This window comes from Marmota marmota, unplaced genomic scaffold, assembly GCF_001458135.2.
Source record: "Marmota marmota marmota unplaced genomic scaffold, marMar, whole genome shotgun sequence".
Classification (NCBI taxonomy): Eukaryota; Metazoa; Chordata; class Mammalia; order Rodentia; family Sciuridae; genus Marmota; species Marmota marmota.
Window position 1 is genome coordinate 13,484 of NW_026007331.1, and position 25,135 is coordinate 38,618.

General features: G+C 39.7%; 1 protein-coding gene and 1 pseudogene across 1 annotated transcript; one reads left to right on the forward strand and one right to left on the reverse strand.

The window, feature by feature from the left end:
* Positions 1–4,473: 4,473 nt before the first annotated feature.
* Positions 4,474–5,474, reverse strand: LOC107133708 (annotated as a pseudogene).
* Positions 5,475–18,032: 12,558 nt separating this feature from the next.
* On the forward strand, positions 18,033–18,785 carry LOC107133704 (putative gustatory receptor clone PTE01; the record flags this gene model as incomplete). The annotated part of the gene is made up of 1 exon (XM_015475938.2): positions 18,033–18,785. A coding segment is annotated over one exon (753 nt), but the record flags the coding sequence as incomplete, so codon positions are not given.
* Between the last annotated feature and the right edge of the window lie 6,350 nt (positions 18,786–25,135).

Consider the following 25,135-nt stretch of genomic DNA (forward strand, 5'->3'; position numbering starts at 1 on the left):
TATGCATTTAGTGGAAGTGATTAGTTAAGCCATCAAATCATTTCCTGGTCTTAAAAAAATACCAAATCTATCTTTTTAGTGATTATTGGTCTATTCAAATTATCTTTTTCTCCATAATTCAATCTTGGTAAGTTGTGTTTGTCTAGGAATTTATCCATTTCTTCTAGGCTAAAAAATATGCTGGCATATAATTATTCCTGACAGCCTCCTATGATTTTTGGTCATTCTGTGGTTTGGGGTTTAATGATTCCTTTTTCCTCTATGATTTTATTCACTTGAGCCTTCTCACTTTGGTCTTTCTTATTCTAGCTAAAGGTTTGTCTAGCAATTCAAAGGGGAAAAATTATTTTCATTTACTCCTGATTCATTGGTTGTTCAAGAGTATGTTTGTTAGTTCTACATATTTGTGAGTTTTCCCAAGATTCTCCTAATTTTTATACCATGGTATAAAAATGTGTATAAAAATTCTTTTAATTTTATACAATTGTGCTCAGAAAAGATACTTAATATAATTCCAACCTTTAAAATCTTGTTAAGGCTCATATGATCATTCCTGGAGACTCCTCGATGTGTCATTGAGAATTATATATAGGCTATTGGATGCAATGATGTGATTCACAGACTTATCTAATGACTGCCACAGTCTGGCTGGGCACAAATGCCGCAGTCTGGCTGGGCACACAATCACGAGCCACCACACAGCTTGTAGATTCAAACAGCAACTCTTTATTCCCGAACTCACACCAGCCGTCTACAATCACGTTCTGGGGAAATCCACGTTCTCCGCCCAAATCCACCTCCACTGGGCTTCTGTCTCCAAAAAAAATACTGTCTGAATCCCTGAGAACTCAAGGGGAACTCAGGCAGCAGGATACGCCCTATTCCCAGCAGGAATAATCTTAAACCTGGAAAGCCCTAAACCCGATTATCCTAAACCAGGAACACCCTAAACTCGGATCCGCCTTGGTCCTTGAGCAAGGTCACCTACATGCAATGTCACTGCAAAATGTCCTATTTCCACGAGTCCTTCCACTAAGCAACATGGGGTACGCTGGCAAGGAAATTGTCATACCTACTTGGCTAATGGCTCCCAGCAAATGACCTCTTCTAAGAACAAGTTCAATGCAAAGGGAAGAATTTTTACTCCTAGCCCACACAGTACATAAAAATTGACTCAAAAATGGTTTAACAGTTTTAATGTAACAGTGAAAATCATAAACCTCTCAGAGATAAAAAAACAACACCTTCATCACATTAGATTCTAAAACAGATTCTCAGACATGATATTGAACCCACAAGTAACAAAATACAAAATAGTTATGCTGGACTTAATCAAAGTGAAAAGAAAAATCCATGCCTCAAAACACATCATCAAGATAATGGAGCACATTAGTAGCATAAAATCAGACACAAATAAGAGTGGGAAAGTACAGAGAGCCAAAAACAAGTCCACAAATGTATGGATCAATTAATGGCCAACTGATTTTGATAATTTGACATGGACACACATTGCACAAAAGAGTCTTTTCAGTTAATTATGCTAGCAAAACTGGATATCAGAAAAATGAAATCATCCATACATATAAATCAACTAAAAAATTATACCAATTCAAAATCACATCACACACACACACACACACACACACACACACAGGCATACTTTAACTCAAAATGAATTAACAATTTAAATGTAAGACCTGAAGCTTGTAAGTACAAGAAAAGAACATAGGAGAAAGCTCCATGATATTTGCTTGGGCAATGATTGTCTTGATATAAATCTCAAAGCACAGGCAGCAGAGCAAACATAGAACAATGATGTTGTATCACACTAAATACCTTCCCCGAAGCAAAAGAAATAATCTCCAGAGTGAGGACACAACTTAAAATTAAGATAAGATATTTGGAAACCATACAATAGATGAGAGGGAAATATCCAAAATAGGATCCTCATATAATTCAATAGTAATAAAACAAATAACTTGATTAAAAGTGGGCAAAGAAAACTAGGAGTGATGGTATACGCCTGTAATTCCAGCAGCTGTGGAGGCTGAGGCGGGAGGATTCCAAGTTCAAGGCCAGCCTCAGCAAATTAGCAAGGCCTTAAGCAATTTGGTGAGATCCTGTCTCAAAATTAAAAAAAAAAAATTAAAAAGGGCTGGGGATATGGCTTAGTTGTGAAGCCCCCCACCAAGTTTCAATTCCTAGTACAAAATGAAACAAAAAAAAAAAAAGCCAAAAAAGGGGGAGGGGGAGGGAGGCAAAGAACCTGAATAGACATTTCTCAAAAAAAGGCATAAAATGGTTAATAAGTATACAAAAATGCTCATCATCTTAACCATCAGGATAATGCAAATTCAAACCACGAGGAGATGACCCCTCACACATGTTAAAATGGCTATTAACATAAAAGATAACTAGTGCCCTGAGGATGTGGAGAAAGGGGCACCCTGGCACACTTTTCATGAAAATGTAAATTATTTATCCATTATGGAAACTGGTATTGAGATCCCCCCAAAACAAACAAAAAATATAGAGAACTACCATATGATCCAGCAATTCTAAATCCAAATCATCTAAAATCATTTTGCCAAGCACAGCAGCATTATTCACAATGCTCAAGATACAGAATCAACCTCAGTGTCTAGCATCGAATGAATAAATAAGGAAATGTGGTGTGTGTACAATTTGGAATGCTACTCATGCTTAAAAAGGAGGGACTCCTATCATTAGCTACAACATTGGATGAACCTGTATGATATTATATTAAGAGAAAGAAGCCGATCTAGAAAGACAAACACCATGCAAGCTAACACACATGTGGATTTTTAAAACTAGAGCTCTTCCAAACAGTGAGATGTGGCTGTGGTAACCATGTGATGGGGGATGGGGTAGGCATTGACAAAGCACACAAAATTTCATCTAGACAGGAGGACTACCAACAGAGAGATCTACTGTATATCATGATGCCTGTAGGTAATATCGATAAACTGAACACTGAAAAAACATTAAGACATCATACAGAATGGGGAAACATTTATAAAACACTTAAGTTTATCAGGGCCAGTACCAATATTATACATAAAACTTTTCAAGTTTGAAAAAGTATAAAATTACACAGTGAACAAAAACTTTTTTGCACAGAAGATTTCTACACTACCAATGACCACATGGCCAGTTAATCAGAAGGAAATGAAAACAACACACAATGAGAAAGGTATACTTCACACCCAAGGAGGCTCTGCTTGTGACAGACTTACAATAACAAGTATGGGCAGGGTGTGAATATGTTAGTATTTCCATTAACATTTACGTTAGCATGTAAAATGTGGCAGGGACTCTGAGACAGTCTGGCTGTGGCTCAAAATGTGTAATACACAATTACCACAATATGTAGTAGTTCCACTCCTAGATACACTAACCAAAGTATGGAAAGTAACACAGCCACGCCCTGCTGGACAACCCTGCAATGTATCTTGTGCAAACTTCACAGAGCACGCCTACACAAACAAGCATGGCTATGACACCACAAGGTGCTATCATGCTGTGGGAGCCTCGTCTGCCCTTGACTAGAGGGTTGTTAGGTGGCACATGACTTTGCCAAGACAAATAAACATGCCATGGATATCCACCCAGCACTATGCCAAAGAGCCACAGGGTGAGATCACCCAAAAGCCATCTGTGGATGAATGATAGCTGGTGTGCACACACACCAGGACCACACTCAGTCACAGGCAGGGATGGAGTGAGTTGCAGTTGTAGAAATTAAACAACAATAACAAAGAATCAGAAGTGGAGAGACAAGGAAAGAAGGTGGGAGTGGGGAGAGAGAGATAGACAGGAAAAGAGCAGGGATCACAAGCAATGCAGCAGTGACCCAGGTTCCGGGGACACTGGACCACTGGTAGACACATGAAGGGATCCCTCTCAAAGGTGCGTTCTAGCTCTGGTGGTGACAGTCTAATCATTCTTCTTAGAAGAAGTGGGAAACCAAGAGGAGTGCAGTAATTTCTCTGCCTTTTACTTCAACTCTCAAGGAGACTGAGATCTGTCTCCTTGGAGAGCTGAAGTAAAAGGCAGAGAAAGCTCTGGGAAATACTCTCATGATTGAAGTCACCCGTGTGGAGTGACAAGCAGTCCTCACATGCTAAGTGTTTCATTTTGATGATTTTATTTGCAAACAAAGGATGAAAATCTGTGAAATAAAATTTTGGTAAATAAAATACTTTCAGGAAACCATGTCAATACTTGATACAAGTTCTTTACTTCAAGTGGAAAATCACAGGAATTCTATAAGAAAACATTCTGAGTTTTTAATTACATTGATCTTGTAAAGAAAAAAAAAAGGTTAAAAGAGGAATTCCTCAGGCTGTTTATAAAGGAAAAGTACAAAACAATAAAATGCAAAGTGAGTTCCTTTGTGAACACCAGCAATTATGCACACCTTTTAGAGAGGAAAAGCCAGGATATTAAAATTCACATTTGCCTCAGGGGACATGACATGCTCTTATTTCTGAGGTCCCTGATCCATCACGAACAAGAGGCTACCCTGGTGAGGAGTCTCCCCAGGGCCCCCTTCTCATCCTTGTTCCTCAGGCTGTAGATGAAGGGGTTCAGCATGGGAGAGACCACAGTGTACATGATGGAGGCGATCATGTTTCCCTGAGAAGGATGGGTCATGGCAGAACTGAGGTGAACCCCAAGACCTGTTCCATAGAACAAGGAGATGACACAGAGGTGGGACCCACAGGTGGAGAAGGCTTTAGACTTGCCCACAGAGGAGGACACCCTCAGTATGAGGAGACGATCTGAGAGTAGGAGTAGAGGATCCCGGTGGCAGGGAAGACACCCAGCAGGGCAGTCACCACATACAGTAAGATGATACTGAAGAGGGTGTCAGAGCTGGTTGCTTTGAGAAGCTGAGACAGTTCGCAGAAGAGATGAGGGACTGCAGTGCCACTGGAGAAGGTCAGTTGCTTCAGGAGTAGAATGTGAAGCAAGGACACCCAGAACATGATGAGCCAAGACAGCAGCACCAGGAGGACACGCAGCCGGGGGTTCATGATGACCTTGTAGTTCAGGGGGTGGCAGATGGCCACGAAGCAGTCAAAGGCCATCACAGTCAGAAGGAAATTATCCATACCTGCAAAAATCATTAAAAAATACACCTGAGTAAGGCAGCCTCTGTAGGAGATGTCTTTGCTGTGTGTCTGCATGTTCACCAGCATCTTGGGGACAGTGGTGGAGGTTAAACAGACTTCCATAAATGAAAGGTTGGAGAGGAAGAAGTACATGGGGATGTGGAGGTGGGGGTCAGAGCTGACAGCCAGGATGATGAGCAGGTTCCCCAGGACAGTGACCAGGTACATGGACAGGAACATGCCAAAGAAAAGGGGCTGCAATTGTAGATCATCCAGGAGGCCCAGGAGGATGAATTCCCATACTCCTGTGTGGTTTTCTGCTTCCATATCCGTGGATTTTCTGCTTAAGAAAGAGATGCATGCTGAGTTCAGAACACAAGAGGCCACTCCAGAGGTGACTGCTCTACAACATCACCCTTGGATGGACATCCTTCACTCTCCAGGTGAGTTTCTCATGACACTGATTCACTGAGACAAGGGGTAGTCTGTGTCCATTTTAAATGTGTATCACTGACCAGCATTTAAAAAAAATTAACAATAAGTTCTCATTTATCATCTTCTCCTGGGTTTTAGTCCCCTATCTACATGAATTTAACTAAGCAACCCAATTTTTTGTTGATATGCTCTTTTACATAGTAGGATCTCAATAAAGAAGAGAATTCACTATGTTAATGCTATTATTGTATTCCTCTTGTATGATATTATGTTAGACATATGCAGCTCCAAATTATAGCATGAGAATATGACTTAGAAATTGAGTCCTTGAGTCAGACTTCCTAGAAGAAAATTTTGTTCCACTCATTTTCATCTGTGTGACTTTTAGAAATTTATTTCAATTCTCTTTGACACAAATACTAAACTCTAAAGTAGGAATATTAAATATTCTCTAACAGGAGTATTTAAGAGCAAAATCAGATGAGAAGGTGCTGGTACTTTTCCTAATGTAGTTCCTGTGACATAATCACACTTGTGGGGTTTTATTTATAGCATCTCAACAAATCTGTCCTCAAGGCTCTCATTTATCAATTTCCCTTTTAGGCTCTGGCAGCCACCAAGGCCAGCATTCTGGGGATTCGGATGATCATAAATACAGCAGGTGGGTTACCTCTGCTGACTGCATGCAGCACTTCTAATTAATGGTGATCCCTGCAGCTGCTTCTTTCAGGGAATTCCTGCTCCATGAGTTCTTCCTAGAAGAGGAAAAAGCATGTAGACTGACTGCACAGATAAAAGGAGGAAACAGAAGGTCACTGCCATGAAAATCAAATTCAAGGCCAGATGAGCGTGTTCAGGTGACCGTGTTCTCCAGTTGGGAGGGAGTGTGCAGAGCAGCAGAGCTCATGGGCAACACCCAACAGATGCAATGGGATAAGATATTCAGGGTTACTGAAGCTGAGTCACCCTAGAAAAATAAAAAGCAAATTTACTTCTCACAGATCAATGTTTACATTCCACACAATAGACAAAGGGTGGTTATTGTGAGTGCCTGAGAGTGCTAATTAGGTTAAGGTAGGGTTCCTGGAGAAACAGTTTATCCTAGAAGGTGGGTAAGATATACCTCCCAGAAACAGAAATATTTGGACAGAGAGAGGAAGGATGGGTCACTGTCACCAGAGGGACTGAGGAGAGAAGAACTGTTCTAGGCTGAGAGGACAGAATGTGCAGCTGCCCTTTCCATGGGGCTGGTATAGCAGAGGAGGGTGGGGTGGGGGCAGGAGGGTGGAGTGTGTGAGGCCCAGAGTAGAGCTGCCTGTGGTCCCCCATGATGTCCTTCCCATAAAAATTTTCTGTTCACTAGTGGGTCTGATGGTGTGAATGTTGGGGCTCATCATGGGTCCTTCCAGGGCCTCATGTGGGTCCTGTCATCTTGTGGGTGATAAAGAAATCAAATTAAAGGTTTCGTGTGTAACAACAGTTGAGACTAAAAAGTCAACTCTATTACCAAAAGAATCCTCAAGAATTTCACATGCCTATGTATGTAAACAACATTGGGTTTTAAGGATAATTTGCAGATCATACTAAAGATTTTAAAAAGCTAATAGATAACTAACAGTTAATATCAGTTGTAGGAAGGAAAGCCCAGTCACAGAAGGATGTTGGTCAATATAATTCATCAGAAAAAATAGGCAACTGAATATAAATTATAATCATAAAACAGAAAAAATGCATTTGAGAGAATTTAACTGTCCTCACTCTCCTAGGAGCCAGGAATGATCCCATCAGTAATCAAAGAAACCAAGGACAATTTCCTAACCCAATAAATAGATGTTATTTTCAAATCACAGTCAATAGGAGCAGTTTCATTAAAACACTAGAACACTTGTGTTAAATTCTTGGATGTGCCAATGCATTCTCCTCAAGTTAAATCTTTTAATATTTTTCAGAGTATTTTAAGGGATTTTTTTTACATGAGAAAATGGAACTGGAGTATATGTTGAATGTTAGAAATAATCACATTATTGGTAGGTGCTATTGGGGACAGGAAGATTAAATGATAAACACTTCAGTATGGAGGACTATCAGTAAATCAAATTTGACCATAAAAATAGGAAATAGACCAGAAAGATCCAATTAAACTAGAAACAAAATAGACCATACCTTCTGCATAATTATCTCTGATGCATTATTAATAATTAAATAATTAGATGCAGGAGACCATGGTTTATGGGAAAGAGTGGAGAAGAACAGGAGACTCTCCAGTATCTAACTCCGATTGGACACATGCTCTAGATTCTAAAGGGAAGGAGACAGAATTAAAACTGAGATGAGGTGTCAGTGAAAACTCAAGATCCTTCAAGGTACAGGGACTACAGATTCAAAAACTAAGTAAAACTGGTCATTTCTAGAGTCTTCCTCACAGAGATAGTGCTCAGTGCCCACGTCCTCCTTGGCTTTCCTTCTGACTCTACCAGCCTCACTGGGGCACACCAACTCTCTCAGACGGCTGTCCCAGAATCTTTCCTTCTGTCCTAAGAAAGACCACTTGGGTTTTGACTGAGGCTGGATCAGAGAACTGTAGCTGAGGAGCATCAGGGGAAGGTTTAAACCTTGGGCATCTCAAGTGCTGAATTCTCAGAGCTCCTGATTAAATAAAATGTGCTATTGTCTTTCTGGTCTCTAAACATTTAAACTCCCTTGGGGTAAAAATAAAATAGCAGAATGGAAAATCTTCATTCAATTTCTTTTCTATGTAGGAAGCACTGGGATGAGATAGCATTATTTTCTCTAAGGAGAAACTGTTTCCCCTCTGGTTTGAATTGAATGTCACCAGAAGTTCTCAAAGGGAAGTCCAGAAGGAGCACATCCCAGTGTTAGGTAGGAGATAATGGTGGGAAGAGACCACACCCTTAGGGCTCTGGGTTCCTCCCAGGGCCCTCACAACACCCCACCTCAAGCTCCTTCCTATGAGGGGACACTGGGTCATCTTGTGGTTCAAAGGAGGAAGCTAGACTACCACCAGGGGAATTTGGGACCAGGAAGGGCAAGTCCCCAATCTTGGAGATACAAAGTAGACCCAGTTTTCAAATTAAGTGAACTTGTTGCTAGTTAACGTATCATTAGCATTGCAGATTGCTTCCCCCTGTGCATTTTCTGGGGTGGGGGGGAAGAAACTTATGCATGGGCAGCAGAAAAGAAATTATATAGAATTCAGCTGTCAATCAAGATGCCAGTCAACCCCAGATCCACCAGGGGAGAAGGGGGAAAACCAGCACAGCCCAACAAAAGCCAGCTCCACTGTGTGACCTGGGCCTGGAGTTCCCTGGCAGCTCAGCCCCCAGCTCTCCCAGAGTGTTCTCCTTTGCTCTCAGTAACCCCTGTCTCCCTGCCAACCTCTCGCACTTCACTCAATTCTTTGCTCACATCAAGAATCTGGAATGTGGATCCTCTAGGGACACTGCCCTTGTGCTGGTAGCTCCAGGAACCATCTCTCTGTGACTTGCCTCTCTTGAAACATGCACTGGAGGTTTCATGGACCATTTTGTGTGCACCATGTTGTGGAGGCAAAGAAGTCCTTTCTTGGTGATTACTTTTCTTAATATATTTTCAAATTTATTTATTTTTAAAAATAATAGATAAAATTGTATGTTTAAAGTGTGCACATATTTTAAAGTATTATAAATTGTAAAATTACAGCATCTGAAAAGTTAGGACCTGCATTACCTCCTATTGGTATTGTTCTTGTGGTAAAGTACACTGACATCCACTACTCATTAAAAAAATTGATGCATAGTCATTCACTATAGTCACCCCTATATACAATTGATCTCTTTAATTTATTCCTCTCATCCACCTGGAATTTGGAACTTTTTGACAAATTTTCCATCCAAACATTGGTCTCCCAACTTTCCTTATCTTGGGTAAAGTCCATTCTGCTATGTCTATCAGATAAAGTTTTTAAAATTCTACATACAAATGAAATCACATGGTATTTATCCTTCTTCCCTGATTTACTTCACATGATATACTGTTCTCCAGGGTCACCCATGTTTTGAATGACAACATTTCTTTTTGTTCATGCTGGAATTGTATTTCATTATGTATGCATGCCACATTTGCTTTATCTCCTCATCTGTTGATGGATATTCAAGCTTAGCAGTTGTTCATGGATTAAAGCATGGAGTGAAAATACCTTTTAAAAGTACTGATTTTAATTTTTCAGGCATATACTTTGTCTTGGGATCAGAGGATCATGAAGTTGTTTTATTTTTATTTTTTTTGAAGAAATTTTTTATTGTTTTCAGTAATGGTTGTATTAATTTATATCACCACCCACAATATCCCTACCCAAGAGTACCCTTCCCTCAATATCCTCATCAAAATAATCTCTTATTTTCAATAACAACCATCCCAACATAAGACCCCTAAAGTACAAGAAATACTATCAAGAATCAATAAATGGGATGGATTCAAACTAAAATCTTCTTTTCAGTAAAGGAAACAATGAATAACACGAACAGAGAGTCTACAGAGTGGGAGAAAATCTTTACCAGATGCACATCAGATAGAGCACTAATTTCCAGTATATATAAATAACTCAAAAAACTTAACAACAAAACCAAAAAATCCAATTTGTAAATGGGCTACAGAAACAAACAGAAGAAGAGATGCATTGATCAATAAATATATGGAAAAATGTTCAGCCTCTCTAGTGATTAGAGAAATGCAACTTAAAACTTCTCTAAGATTTCATCTCACTCCTGTCAGATGGCAGTGATAAAGAATGTATCCCGGCCTGAATCTGACCCATGTCCCTGCTGTTCTCATTCTCAGGACCCCCTCATGCTCTCTGACTTACGTGACTCTCAAAGAAAGTCCCCAAAGATCACATTAGTCTCCATACCCATCTAACACAGCAGTGAGCACCACTTAAATTATTATTGTGTAATTATTCAGTTAGTGACGGCCTCTTACAGATCCCCTCCTGGGCTTTCCATCCAATCCTTTGGTAAGTGCTTCATGTATTAAGAGGTTTCTGTCACTTGATAATCCCCTTTCCCTGTGCTCACTCTCTCCTCACCTAACTCACAGGAAGTCTTCATTTCTGACACAGTAGTTTGCCCTGAGGTCTACGGGGACCACGTGTATCCCTACCATGAGGAAGGGCATTTCCAGTCTTCTGAATCTGGAATGTGCAGTGGCAAAGTCACGAGTGATGACTTCATGTCAGTCCAGCAGAACTCTCAGAGGCAAGCCTAAGGGAGTCCCTATGGCACTAACACAGCCCCCAGGGAGAAACTCCTGTCTGTGAAATTAAACTCTGTCAAGGGAAGAGCACAGTCAGAGCAGCAGCTTAATGGGCCCTGGGAGACGGTTTTGGAGACAGATAAAGAACTCTCTTTAAGTCTCCAGGAGAAGGAGCTTACTGACTGCAAGAGGTTGAGCCACCCAGCTGAACGGCTGGAGGCATAGGCAGACTATTGCTTACCCTGACCTGAAGACTCCGTGCACAGAGCTTACAACTCACCATTGTTCCAAGTTATCCCGTCCTCTCAGGACTGCCTAGTGGAGGAATAAGAAGAGAGAATGAAATGTCCACAAAAGGTTTGGTGCTCTTCCTCTTCCCATGAGGAAGTTCATCTGGACTGTGTGCTATTTTAATTACTTTCATTTTTTAAGGTCTACTTGTATTCTATTTCCTTTGTTTACTGTGGTAAAATATAAAGAATATGAACTTTTCATCCAACTGTGTACGTACATACACAGTTCAATTTTATTAATTGCATTCACTTGTTGTACAACAACCAACATCATCCAATTTCCAGACATTTTTTTTTGTTCCTAAATTGAAAATTTTCACACATTTGAAAAACTTCCCAATATTCCCTCCCCCAATTCTGGCTATCACTCTTCTGTGATGAAACGTAATGATGGATTAAGACCACTGAACTACAAGACTAATGTGACCAAGGAGGGAGAATTTACAGGTTTAGATGGTGATTTTAAACCTTTTGTATTCTGTCTTCCAAGTGAATGCTATGATCCTGAGATTAAATTGTCTTCCTGAGCAGCCTCTGCAAGGCACTTTTAATGTCCCTGTTCCTCAGGCTCTAGATGAAGGGGTTCAGCATGGGGCTTACCACAGTGTACATCACTGAGGCCACTGCACCCTTCCTAGGAGAATGTGAGACAGCTGATCCAAGGCACACTCCAAAGCCTGTTCCTAAAAATAAGCAAACATCTGCCAGGTGAGACTCACAAGTGGAGAAGGCTTTGTACCTCCCCCCTGAGGATGGGATTCTCAGAATGGAGGGAACAATTTTACATTAAGAGAAAAGGATCCATGAGATGGGCTAAAATGCAAAAACGGCAGCAAAAAAAAAACACATGACTTTATTACTTTTGAAAGTATCAGAACAGGCCAGATTGAGGAGCTGAGAAGGGTCACAGAAGAAATTAGCAATTTCCACATCCTTGAAGTAGGGAAAATTTAACATGATCAAACTGCAGGTGGCAGTCCAAAAGGTTAACCAGAAAAGACATTAATATTAAGAAGCCACAGAGGTGAGGGTGCATGATTACTGGGTTATGGAGGGGGAGACAGAGGACCCCAAATGGGTCATAAGCCATCACAGTCAGAAGCATACCATCCATACCTCCAAAAATAATAAACAGGGACTTCTGAGTCAGGCAGAGGACATCTGAGTCAGGCAGAGGACATCTATGTCAGGCAGCTCACATAGGAGATAACGCTGCTGTGAATTTGGATGTTCACAGTCATCTTTGGGACCGTGGTGGAGATGAAACTGATATCAGCCAAGGACAGGTTGGAGAGGAAGAAGTACATGGGCATGTGGATGTGGGAGTCAGAGCTGACTGCCAAGATGATGAGCAGGTTCCCAAGCACTGCAACTAGGTACATGGCCAGGAACGGTTTGAAGAAGATGGGCTGATATTAATCCTATTTCAAATGAGTAATAATTTATTATTTTAACAAACAGGATTACAAATGAAATTGTGCCCCATTAGCCCACTCTAATGACTTGAGAAAACAATTTAATTGTAGGGTAGGAAAGACAGCAAAACTAAACATCTCTACCTTGATATCTTGCCTCTGTGGTCACATTATTTTTTGTATATGGTATAATGATTTTAATTTATCATTTTGTTTTATAGTAGAATGGTTGCAGCTAATTTGGGGGCAGATGAATGGGGAATTTTATTATTATTTTTTGGTTCCAGGGATTAAACCCAGGGATACTTAACCACAGAGCCACGTCCCCAGCCCCTTTTATATTTTATTTGGAGACAGGGCCTCCCTAAATTGCTGAAGCTGGCTTTGAACTGCAATCCTCCTGCCTCAGCCTCCCCAGCTGCTGGGATTATAGGCATGTGCCACCATGCCCAGTGAATGGGGATTTTTTTCCAATAGGTAGAATGTTTCTGTTTGGGAAGATGAGAAATATCTGGAGATGGATGTTGATGATGAATGCACCACAGCATGTTGGTAATTCATACCACTGTACATGTGCAAGATGATACTGAAAGTTTTAAATTGTTTGGGAATTTTAATATTACCATAGTAAAACCAGAAATAACAACCTAAAAATAATAATTATTTTTTTTTAAAGACGAGCTTCCTCCTGTGTGAAAGAAGAGCCTCCAAACTTCTGTGGACATATTCTCTTCTATCTTCCTCATTACTATGAGAAAGTCCTTAATGTTAGTGACAAACTGGACCAATTTGGCTAATAATCAGCTCTGTGCATTGGGCCTCCAACGTTATAATCATCAATAATGAGCCTGTGCCTTCAGCCCTTCAGCTTCATGGTTCCAAGTTCAGTGGCCTCCATACCTGTGCCTCCTCCCATGATTGGTGGCAGCAGAGAAATCCTATGTGAAACTGCACTGGCATCAATCCTGTGGATGAAGCCCGAGCCTTCAATGGGTATCAGAAAGTAGATGAACCTTAGATCTTCACGGATCTGCCATGATCCATCAGAGATGCAGTAAGTGCTGGAGGAGGTAAAGGATGGAGGAAGGTCTGTCCAAAGAATTGTTTCCTCATTATCACATCAAAAGTTAATTTTGGGTAGCCAGATAGGAGAAAAATGATATGCAAAATCATATTCTACTATTGTCCTGTATGTAAAAAATAATCTTAGGTGTGAGGACTGTAAAGTTTATGTTCTCAGTTGTGTCAAATGTCCTAGAAATCTCATTCAAAGTTTTACTTTCCTCCCAAACTTCTTCTATTTACCATAAACATCTCTTCCACAATAGCAGAAGACAGCTCCCATTAAACTGTTTCCTTACTTCTCCAAAAGACTTATGAAGGTGATGAGGAGGATGAAGATAGTGTTCATAATAGCATGACTCATTATTTATAGCTTCCTGAGTGCCAGGCTCTGGGCTATACATTCTATGTAGATTATTTCAGTTTTCCTGCATAGTCTTTCTCAGGTTAGAAGCACCTTTTGTTCATTTACAGAGAAAATAAGAGAACAGAATTTTTATGAAACTCATGCTAGGCTTTTAGCTGATAAACTCTGAGTTTATGTTGGAATTGAGCTGTCTGGTTATGGAACAGGGACTCTGGGAAGGAGAATCCTCACAGATTGTGCCCTTAAGTCAACCATCATTTAACTTACCTGTTACTCCAGCATGAGACCTGCCCCTCAGGGTGCACTTACATTTGGGGGTATCTGGTAAGTCACAAAACAGATCAGCAGGTGTCACCAGAAGCAGTGATTATGGGAACAATGGCCGAGATCATAGGAAAAGATCATAGAAAGAAAAAACAAAAACACCATCATTCAGCACAGATTGCTCTCTTTCCCACTCCAGGATGACCTTACAGCTGTCCACATCTTCCCGCATTCTTAAAGTCAGACCACTTAACCTATAAAGGAGTCTTTGAGTCAGGTGTTGTCTTCATTATTACGCAGGAAACTGGAAAGAGTTGAAATAGGTACCAGATGTGGGCCTCTGATGAAGACCTCTGGACCTCTGCTAAAAACTTCCAGATGGTCGTGAAACAATGAAAAAGATTAGTCCATGTTACCCAGAGCCTAGGAATTTAATTTTACATCCTGTTGCTTAAACTATTTCCATGAAAAAGAAGGTTGTAAGACTCTCAGTTTATTTATAGTTGAGACAACTGTGTTGAGTAAGGATCAAGCAGATAATTGATGCTCCCTGTGTGTTTAATATGTACTGAATGCATAAAATTAGGAAAATGAAAACTTGCATGTTATTATTGTTAGTAATGATAAGGTTAAGTCATCACACCACTTAAGTAAAAGATTCTGTGAACTGATGGTACAGATTTCCTATTTTTGTATCAAGACTTTTATTTTTTGTGTAACTATATGCTGACATCTATAGAGGAATGATGGATCTGATTTCCATTTCCTCAGACCTATACCTTGTTTAGCACAAAAGGGACATAAAAAGGGAAAAGTCTCTGTTAAATATTAAAGAGACCTTTTCTGGTCCACAGTAGTTGGCCTACTCAGTGTGGATCCAGTGTTCTTGTATTTCCCTTCCTGCACTTTCATCTCTTTTAAGAATGTGCCACAGAACTAGAGACAGGTCACAATAGCTATTGTCTGTGTCTGTGCCATGGTCACCTGGGCCCTATGATTCCATTTAGGTGCATTGAAATTTATTGGGCAAATTTATTCTGTGAGCATGTACATATATGCAACAACAAATCCCATAAATATGTACAACTGTAACGCAGCAATAAAAATATCCTGGCAGAGATTTTTCATGCAATAAATTAAGAAAAATATGCATAAATATTAGTGGCCAGGTGAGCCTTAAGTCTTGGGGTGTTGGAATTTTGCATCATTCCAAAGATTCAGTAACTTTGACAGTTGTATTTACCCACATATTCACTGTTTAATTGTTGAATTCTTCACTTTTTGAACAGAACCAATGATGATTAAATAGGTATTAGTTTTCAAACTTAGATATGTAGCGTGAGTGTTTTGGAGATGAGTGTTATTCTTCATACCGAGAAAAACGGTGTGGAGAAAGTTACCCTCGTTCTTCATATAGTAGCAGGTCAGTGATGAGGGACTGAGTATTGACTCTCTACCTCCCACCTCATAGCAAGGTCCCTCATATTGGAGCCAAATGGGAATATTATCACCCACGCAGGATGAAATTTCTCTTTGATTTATTTTGGAAGAATTGTTACTAGATGGAAGTCAGGAATTAAAAAAAATAGACCCAGACAGGTATGATCAATTCATTTTCAGTGATGGTACCAAGAAAATTCAATGGAGAAAAGACTTTTTTTCCATTGCATTTAATGCTTCTGGAACAATTGAATAGATATGTAGGAAAAATGAACTTTAAACCTTACTTTAAAACACATATAAAATTAAACTGACATGGATTAAAAAATACAATAATAAATTTTAAACAGGAAAAGACAAAAATATTTTTGTGGAATACACTAAGATTTTATTCACAGTTGTATAATGTGGGGGTTCATTTTGATGTAGTTATACAAGCACAGGGTATAGCTTGTTCCAATACTTCCCCTTCTCTCCCCTCTTCCCTACCTATAATTCTCCTTCAACTATTGGTTCTTCTTACAATTGCTTATAGTTTTTTTTTTGAAATTTCATGCAATATGGATATACATCAAGGTGAACTTCACAGTGGTATATTCATGTATGGACATAAGAAAGTTTGGTCAGGTTCATTCCACTGTTCTTCCCTTTCCTCTCCTCCCTCCTTCCCCTTCAACCCCCTTCTCCTATTCCACCTACCTCTCCTCCCTTTTCATGGGGAATTCAGGAGTATTTTTGATGGTGCATATTAAGAATAAGGGTATGTATTGTATAATGACTGATAATTTAGGGGCGGGTAATCACTGTAGGTGATTAATAGTAAAAGCGAGTATATATCTGTGCTTGGAATTCAATTATCCTACACTCACATTGTTTGGGGAAATTCTAATTTGTTTAATAAGGGAAAAGGCACAGAATTTTGAAAGAATTATCCTAAGAATAAATAGACAAATTAAATGATGTTCTTCCCTTGGGTCATGCTGTGTGTCTTTTAACCCATCTGAAGTAGAGGTATGCACTTCACAGAGAGGTTGAAATCTGGGTGTTGATATAAGCTAGTGCATTTCAAAAGTATAAAAAGCCTTGAGTGGTCTTAATAGCAGATGTACTACTGAGTTTATAGGAAGTTAACAAAAATAAACTAAAATTAAAAATAAAATTAAGAAGAAATAAAATAATTTAAAAAGTGTTTCTTCAAATTTCATTACTTTTTGATCCTTGACTGGTGCAGTGCCACACTAAGATCATATTTGGTCAGAAACATCATAAGATTATGCTCATTTGGGGCTGGGGATGTGGCTCAAGCGGTAGCGCGCTCACCTGGCATGCGTGCGGCCCGGGTTCGATCCTCAGCACCACATACAAACAAAGATGTTGTGTCCGCCAAGAACTAAAAAATAAATATTAAAATTCTCTCTCTCTCTCTCTCTCTCTCTCTAAAAAAATGATTATGTCATTTAACCAAACACTATATATGTAAAGTTGAAGTTCAGTACCATCAGAGATAACACTTTTATATTAAATACTTCTTAAAAGACTATCAAAATTTGAGTGAGCACTTGAATAAATGAAGGAAATCAGAACCTAACAAGGAAGAAAACCTTCTGGGAGTTATTGGCACATAAGTATGTAATCTGATTTCCAATGTCAACTCTAATAGCATTATAATAATGCAGTTCTAACTCTTATTAAGATTTTGTAATAATGTGCATTTCAAGTACATAGATACAGCACTTTGGTTTAAGGTAAGAATAATGTAAATTTCAATGCTTCTTAAATTACTTTATAGTGATGTTGTTTTTTGTTTGTTTTTCTAGAAGTGGGAACTCTTACTTTTTCTCTACTATTTTCTCAAACGAATAGGTCATATTGCAAGGTGAGCTTGGAGTTGTTATCACTGATGTTCTTGGTTTTCAGTGTTCAACTTAAGTCTCTCCAAAGTAGGTGTGCAAACAAGAAAGTGAATAACACAGAAACCATGAATTGGGATAGTTGAAAGTTTGGGTTTGTCCCAACTGAGAAACATTACTGAGGGTTTACAGAACTGAAGTGTGAACACTTAAATTGTGAATATGTGAGTTCAAAATATATGTGGAGTACTGGGTGCCTGTTAATTTACTTCTGTGTTCCCCAACAATTTTACTTTTATTTTTCTTTTTGCAAAAGTCGCCCAAGCAATATGGAATCACAAAATTTAACACACAAATCAGAATTCCATCTCATAGGACTCTTAGAATATCCAGACCTGCAGCCTGTCCTATTTGGACTGCTCCTATCCATGTACCTGGTCACAGTGCTTGGGAACCTGCTCATCATCCTGGCATTTAGCTCTGACCCCCACCTCCACACCCCCATGTACTTCTTCCTCTCCAACCTGTCCTTGGCTGACATCTGCTTCATCTCCACAATGGTCCCAAAGATGATTGTGGACATCCAAACTCACAGCAGAGTCATCTCCTATGTGGGCTGCCTGACACAGATATCTTGCCTCATTATTTTTGGATGTATGGATGATCTGCTTCTTACTGTAATGGCCTATGACTGTTTTATGGCTATGTGTCACCCCCTGCATTACCCAGTAATCATGAACCCTCACCTCTGTGGCTTCTTGGTTTTTGTGTCTTTTTTACTTAGCCTTTTGGACTCCCAGTTGCATAATTTCATTGTCTTACAATTTGCTTACTTCAAGGATGTGGAAATTTATAATTTCTGCTGTGAACCTGCTCAAATCCTTAATCTTGACTGTTCTGAAGCCTTCATCAAAAACCTAGTCACATGTTTTGTTGGTGCCATATTTGTTTTTTTCCCTATCTCAGTAATACTCTTCTCTTACTACAAAATTGTTTCCTCCATTCTGCGAATCCCATCCTCAGGGGGGAAGTACAAATCCTTCTCCACCTGTGGGTGTCACCTCTCAGTTGTTGGCTTATTTTACGGAACAAGTGTTGGGGTGGAACTTGGGTCAGCTGTTTCACATTCTCCCAGAAAGGGTGTGGCATCCTCAGTGATGTACACCATTGTCACCCCCATGTTGAATCTCTTCCTCTACAGCCTGAGGAACAGGGACATTAAAAATGTCCTAAGGAGGTTCCACAGTGGAAAAGTCTACACCAGGACCTGAGCTGCTCCGTTGGAATGTATGTGGGAGAAGCCATGAGTAGTAACACCTAGACCTAGGAATTCTACCTCATGGCGCATCATTTTTTCAGTTTGTTGGCTTTCACACCTCATCATGTTTCAGAGGGTTATAAGGCTGGAGTTACAGGGTGTGCTCACTCCCTTCCCACTCCTGAGCCCTCAGTGATTGACAGGCTCCTTCAGTTACTGTCTCTGTGACTCAGTGTCCCCTCTTTGCCTTTGTCCTGTAGTAACTATCCAGCTTATTGCCCATATTCAATTCACTCCATTATAATAACTAGATTTACTTCTGTTTCTTGAGTGAACACTGAGTGATTGTAACAGGTGGAAAAATGTATGTTGAGATTTGTCAACATTTGTGAGATTTCAAAATGTGCTGAAGAAATAAAGCTTGTTTAAAATATATGTCGTTTTTCAGGACATCCCTGTGAGATGTGGTAAGTGGGATCATATTTCAGGTTTCCTATAAAAGAATACTATTGGCTTCTCCTCACTTTGTGGCTTCCTGCCTTGACATGGGTTCTCTGCCTCACAGGTGTTTGCACAATTGTAATCTCATTTGTCCTGAGGCTCTCACTACAGCCAGTGCCAGATTGTTTAGATGTTCAGCCTTCAAAACTGTGAGATAAATAAATCTTTTCTTTTCTGTATAACTTACTCTGCCTCAGATATTTTATTATGGCAAAAGAAAACAGACCAATATGGGGCAGGGGAAATCTGCTTTACTTGGTCTATCAACTAAAATGATAAACTCAAATAAAATTATTAGACACTTACAGACACATATACCCAAGACGATGTTTGATCAAACATCTAGGCACCAATAGCCCACCAATTTTTATACATAAAATTAGCCATTACAATATCCTATTAAAATACTAAATATTTATATTTTATACACATACATCCAGTATTTCAATTCCTCCCTAGATTGTATGACTTTCTATATTATGCTCCATAAACTCTTGAGAGAAGAAATGTGAGCTTATTTGTTTTTAATATAATGAAGAATGGAATTATTTCCTCCCAATATTAAGAGTTATAAATAAAATATAGATTTTAAACAGTTCTACAAAAGTAAATGCATATGATAATGAAGACATGCTTTTTATAAATTGGAGATATCTAATAAAGAATGCAAGAAGTTCTGGTTTTAATTTTTCTTCAGGTACTCATCATAGGAGGAAAATTGGTGTATGAAAATGACCACCCTCAGTTTTAACATGCCATGTATTGTAAATTTTTCTTTGGCTGTGATGTGAGTGTCCTATCCCTGCCACCCTCTATGGAATGACTTCAAGTGAAAAACAACATTTTTTCCCCTATGGCACAATCTGTCTTAGCCAATAGTTCTTCCACCCCATCCAACTCTCAATACCTGCCATCTGGCCTTATTCACATTCTCTCTCAGTCCTCCAGAAGCACCCTGCCCTCCATATGAAACTTGAGTAGGCATGTGTTAAAGCATTATTCACAACAGTTAAGGACGCACTGACTTCACTTCCACAGCATGGGGGTCTCTCAGCCAGGTTGCTCTGAGGAGGGAAGATTGCCACAGACCACTCTTTATTTAAGTCCTACTTTGTCCATCAGGGAAAAAATACAAAAACAAAACAAAACAACAACAACAAAAAAAAACAGAAACACCTTATTAAAATGTCCAGGACTGGAAAACACCAAGGAATCTCAAGTTGGGAAAAGACTGTAGAAATGGATCAGGAAATTCAGTTTAACTCTAAGAGTACTGTGACAACCCATGCCTGGATTTAAAAGAGAAAAAAAAAACCCCACAGACAGATAACAGAAATATCTGGGCCTGGAAGACCCTCAACTTCCCAGATATTGCCTGAAAACTTGACGCCATTGCTACCTCAGAGCTCCACTCATTACTACCCCCAGAATGGGTGCCACGGCCTTTGACCCAACTCCTTTAGCTCTCTCAAAGTTAGTTTGGGGCACAGCTGTTCATACTGGTGTGTCTATGGGGAGCCAAGGGCTGGAGACCTTTGCCACCATCTTGCTCCCCCACCTGGCTTTCTTCAGGGATCCTCCCTAACGCCCAGATTCTTCAGCAGCAAGTTAAGGGCCACCACAGTGCTTATCTGCCAGGGCCAGGAAATGCTAGCAGATAATTTTGTCAAAGACCAGGCAAAGGGTTTCCTATGAAAAGATTATTCCTCTTATCACTTTAAAGAAGTACATTTTTAAAAGTGAACATTTCAGGTATTTAAAGGTAAACTAATAAAAACAGTGTGACTTTGAATATGGTAGAAAACACATTCCATTCAACTTATTCAACTGTAAATTGATGGGGAAAAAATACTCACTTAACCAAGAGGGTGCTGAGAAGATGTGGTAGAATGTATTGATTAAAACAATCTCACGTGCCTTGTTTTACATCGATAATTTAAACTTTCATTCTCATGTTAATAGATTCAATTCATGGGCTTTACAAACAGAAAATTTGATTTTTTTGACTAGCTCCTGAATTTATTAACTGTGTGCTAGAACTTGGTACTTATCTAAAGGCTTAATGTTTTCATTTTTAATGATAGTTAATTATAGTACTTTAATTTTTTTAGTTGTCAATTGACCTTTATTTAATTAATTTACTTATAAGTGGTGCTAAGGATCAAATCCAGGGCCTGATACATGCCAGGCAAGTGTTCTACCACTGAGCCAGAACTCCAGCCCTACTTATAGCACTTTTGAAAATGGTAAGAACTCATTAAGGGAAGATATCATTGTTATTATCATGGTGGTTGTCAGCATCATCATCATTATCATCATCATTTAATTTCAAGGTTGATGTAATTCCAAATATTTTATTTGGACTCTAAGAATTCTTTCACTCTGGATGGTGGCAGATGGTAACACGTTGGTGTTTACACAGAGTATTCATCTTTATGCTGCAATTTTACACTCTGCTGTTTTATATTTGTCTTATTTCTGCTTTTTGTAGCCCTGGACCATCTAAAATAAGTGTTTCCATTCAAAAAGAGAAAGATCAGTTTCAGGCAGCCCTCTATGGAGATGAACCCACCGTGAATGTTGAGGTTTATAGTCATCTTTGGAACTGTGGAGGATGAGAAATAGAAGTCAACCAAGGACAGGTTGGAGAGGAAAAGTGTGTGGCTGTGTGGAGGTAGGAAACAGACCTGATAGCCAAATGATGAGCAGTTCCCAAGCACCATAAACACAGACAGGGACAGGAACCATCCAAAGAGGAAATGCTGCAGTTCCAGAACACCTGTGAGGCCAGAGGAAAGATTCTGACCCATGAGTAAGATTTTGTTCTTCTATAGTGTTTGGACACCTTTTGGGAAATGTAAACATGGTTGGGTGAAAGACATGAACAAGCAAGCACTTACAACTCTGTTTATATTTTAATTCACACATTCACAAGTATTCACACCTGAAGTCCACACAACTTCAGCAATATTTCTCAGTTGTGACAAGGCCAGTCTTCTTAGAACTCTTGCATTACTGGTTTCTGTGATATTTATCTCCTATATACACCCCCTTTAGAGACAATCAACAGAGAAACGTTAGTAGACTAAAAGCAGGAGAGATAACAAGTCCATAATTGCTCTGTAATATATTCTATTCTTTGAAGAAGAAAATACAGAATAAAAAATGTCCATACCCTTTAAGGAAAGCCATTCTTATTAAGATAAAATAAAAAGAATCAAATATACCTTGCTTTATTCCACAACAGTGGTACAAAACTGCATTTAGAATGCTTGCGAACTCTCTGTAAGAGCTAGGACTGCCATACCTGAACCGTAGGTTAAAGTTGGTAGTTTGTCATGTGCCATTTGTCCCAGGAGTTTTTCATCATTCTTGTGTTTTCCATTTTCCCCTCTTTGTGGATAAAAGTGTTCAGTCAAATATGATTTATCTTTTAAAAATCATTTAATATATGACTCCTATCATTAGTCTTGGTAGATTTTTAATTTTGATAAATACACTTAGATTCCAAAAATCATATGTTATGGTTTGGATGCAATATGTCCCTCAAATCTCATGTATGAGACAATACAAGAAGGTTTAGAGAACAAATGATTGGGTTACCAGAACCTTAACCCAATCGGTGAATTAATCATCTGATGCAATTAATTGAGTGGTAAGGCAGGTGGGGTGTGGCTGGAGGAGGTGGGGCATTGGGGGTGTGGCTTTGGGGTGTATATTTATATCTGGCAAATGGAGATCTCTCTCTCTCTCTCTCTCTCTCTCTCTCTCTCTCTCTCTCTGCTTTCTGATCATCATATGAGATGCTTCCCTCCCTCTTCTACCATGATGTTCAGCCTCACCTTGAACCCCAAGGAATGGTGCCAGGCTTCTGTGAACTGAGACCTCTGAAACCATGAGCCCTTGAATAACTTTCCTCCTGTACAGTTGTACCTGTCAGGTCTTTCAGTCACAGCAGCAAAAAACCTGACTAAAATAACATACAACATTACTATCTACAAATGTGGTATCAGTACACACTACACTTACCTACCAATGAGTAAAACATAATGAAATTATAAGAAAAAAAATCTTTAGTTTTTCATTTAATATAGGCTTATTTCTATCAACCTATTAAATCTCACTATAAAGCAGAGGTAGATTATGAACCCTGACCCTTCCACAATCCAGAAAGGAGGCAGAGAAAAAAACAGCTGATCAGAAAAGTGGATGACAGAGTCAATGGTCTAAGAGTCAATACTGGACAGTCTGAGGTTTGGAGAGACTTGAAGTTTGGTTACTGGAGAAGAAAACAAGGACAGAGTTGCTTAATCACAAACCCATACCAGGGAGAGGGACAACAGAGAGAGAAAGAAAGAGGAACAGCACATAAACTCACCTCCTTAATAAGAGGCAGAAAGAAAAGAAGACCAAATCAAAGCATGGCAGAAGCAGTGGAGGACAGCAGTTTAACCCAAATTGTGAGCTCAAAGCCATGCTGGGCATGAAATTCATTTTGTGGAATTCACAGCTGGTCAATTCCTAGAAGGAATTAAGTCAACATAGCTTCTCCCCACCTTCAGATAGCAACAAATAAAACCAGAGGGAGAACCTCTGCAGTGGAACGTCTCAATCATCTGTCTGGAAGGAATTTGTAGAGGAATGGATACTAGATGAAAGTTGCTGCAAATCCCTCCCCCTCACTGTGGATAGCAGAGTGGGGATCTGAGAGCTGGTCACTCCAGGAATGGCTAACCCAACCCAGAGCTTCACACGACCTCTGCAGCAGCTTGGGAAGAGATGGCAGTGGGTGACTGAGATTCACAACCCCTGGTAGTTGTCCTTGACAGGACAGCTGACTCAGTCCCAGGCAGCAGAAGGGCACTACACCCAAGATTTGCAGACACAGGCCACAGCCTGGGTAATCTGCATTGGTCAGGGCAGGGACACTTCTACACCACAGACTACTGTGGAGAGCCCACAACCACAGGTTCTGAGCTTGCAGACAGCCACCAGGTTCTATGCCAATTTGAAGAGGGCCCTGAGGAGGGAATGGTGTCCCACTGCATTCAGAGCAACAGCCCTGATTCCTACATCCTGTACTCCTGCACCCAGTAGAAAGAGCCAGCCAGGGCAGCACAGCACCCTCTGAGCATCCAGACTCAGGCCCCAGGACTGATAAAGGAAAACTGTGAACTGGCTGATGAGGGGTCCATAACAACCATGTGCCCTGGAACCTTTGGGAGATAAAAAGCTGAAGAGTAATGGACATCTTCTAATGGCCCAAATCCTGATGAAGTCCAGAACAATAAAACTCAATATGAATTACCTTCTCCTTCACACAGTTTACTGTAAACAGCTCTAACATCAACTTTGACCATACCTATATTATTCATTTTGATTTCATAGTTGTTACCCTTATATTCAATATTGTGTCCCTGACCTATTTGATTGTATTTTTCTATGTTTTAAAGCATTGAGTGGAATCATTCCATACATCCACTCCTCTTACCCCTCTTTTCCTCTTACATTACCAGCTACTACCTCAAATTTTGCCCCCCCCATTCATCTTTTTCTTCTTCTTTTTTTTTACCTTGGTTTATATTATTCTTTTCTGTGTTTTCTCTTCTTTTCCCAATTTTTCTCTCTTCCCCTATAATCTTTAATAATTAACTTTTCAACCTATTCCAAAGTACTACTACAAGTTTATACCTGGATTAGAGGAACTGTGGAGAACACCATCAACAAGTTTTTGTTTTTCCGAAGGTTGACTAGTATGTGGCTTTTCTCTGAAGTGATTGTAGTTAAGAGTTTAGTGTCATCTCTCAAAGTGGTGTGATCCTGGGAACTGCAGAGGACACACACTGAGTGGAAGTCTCAATA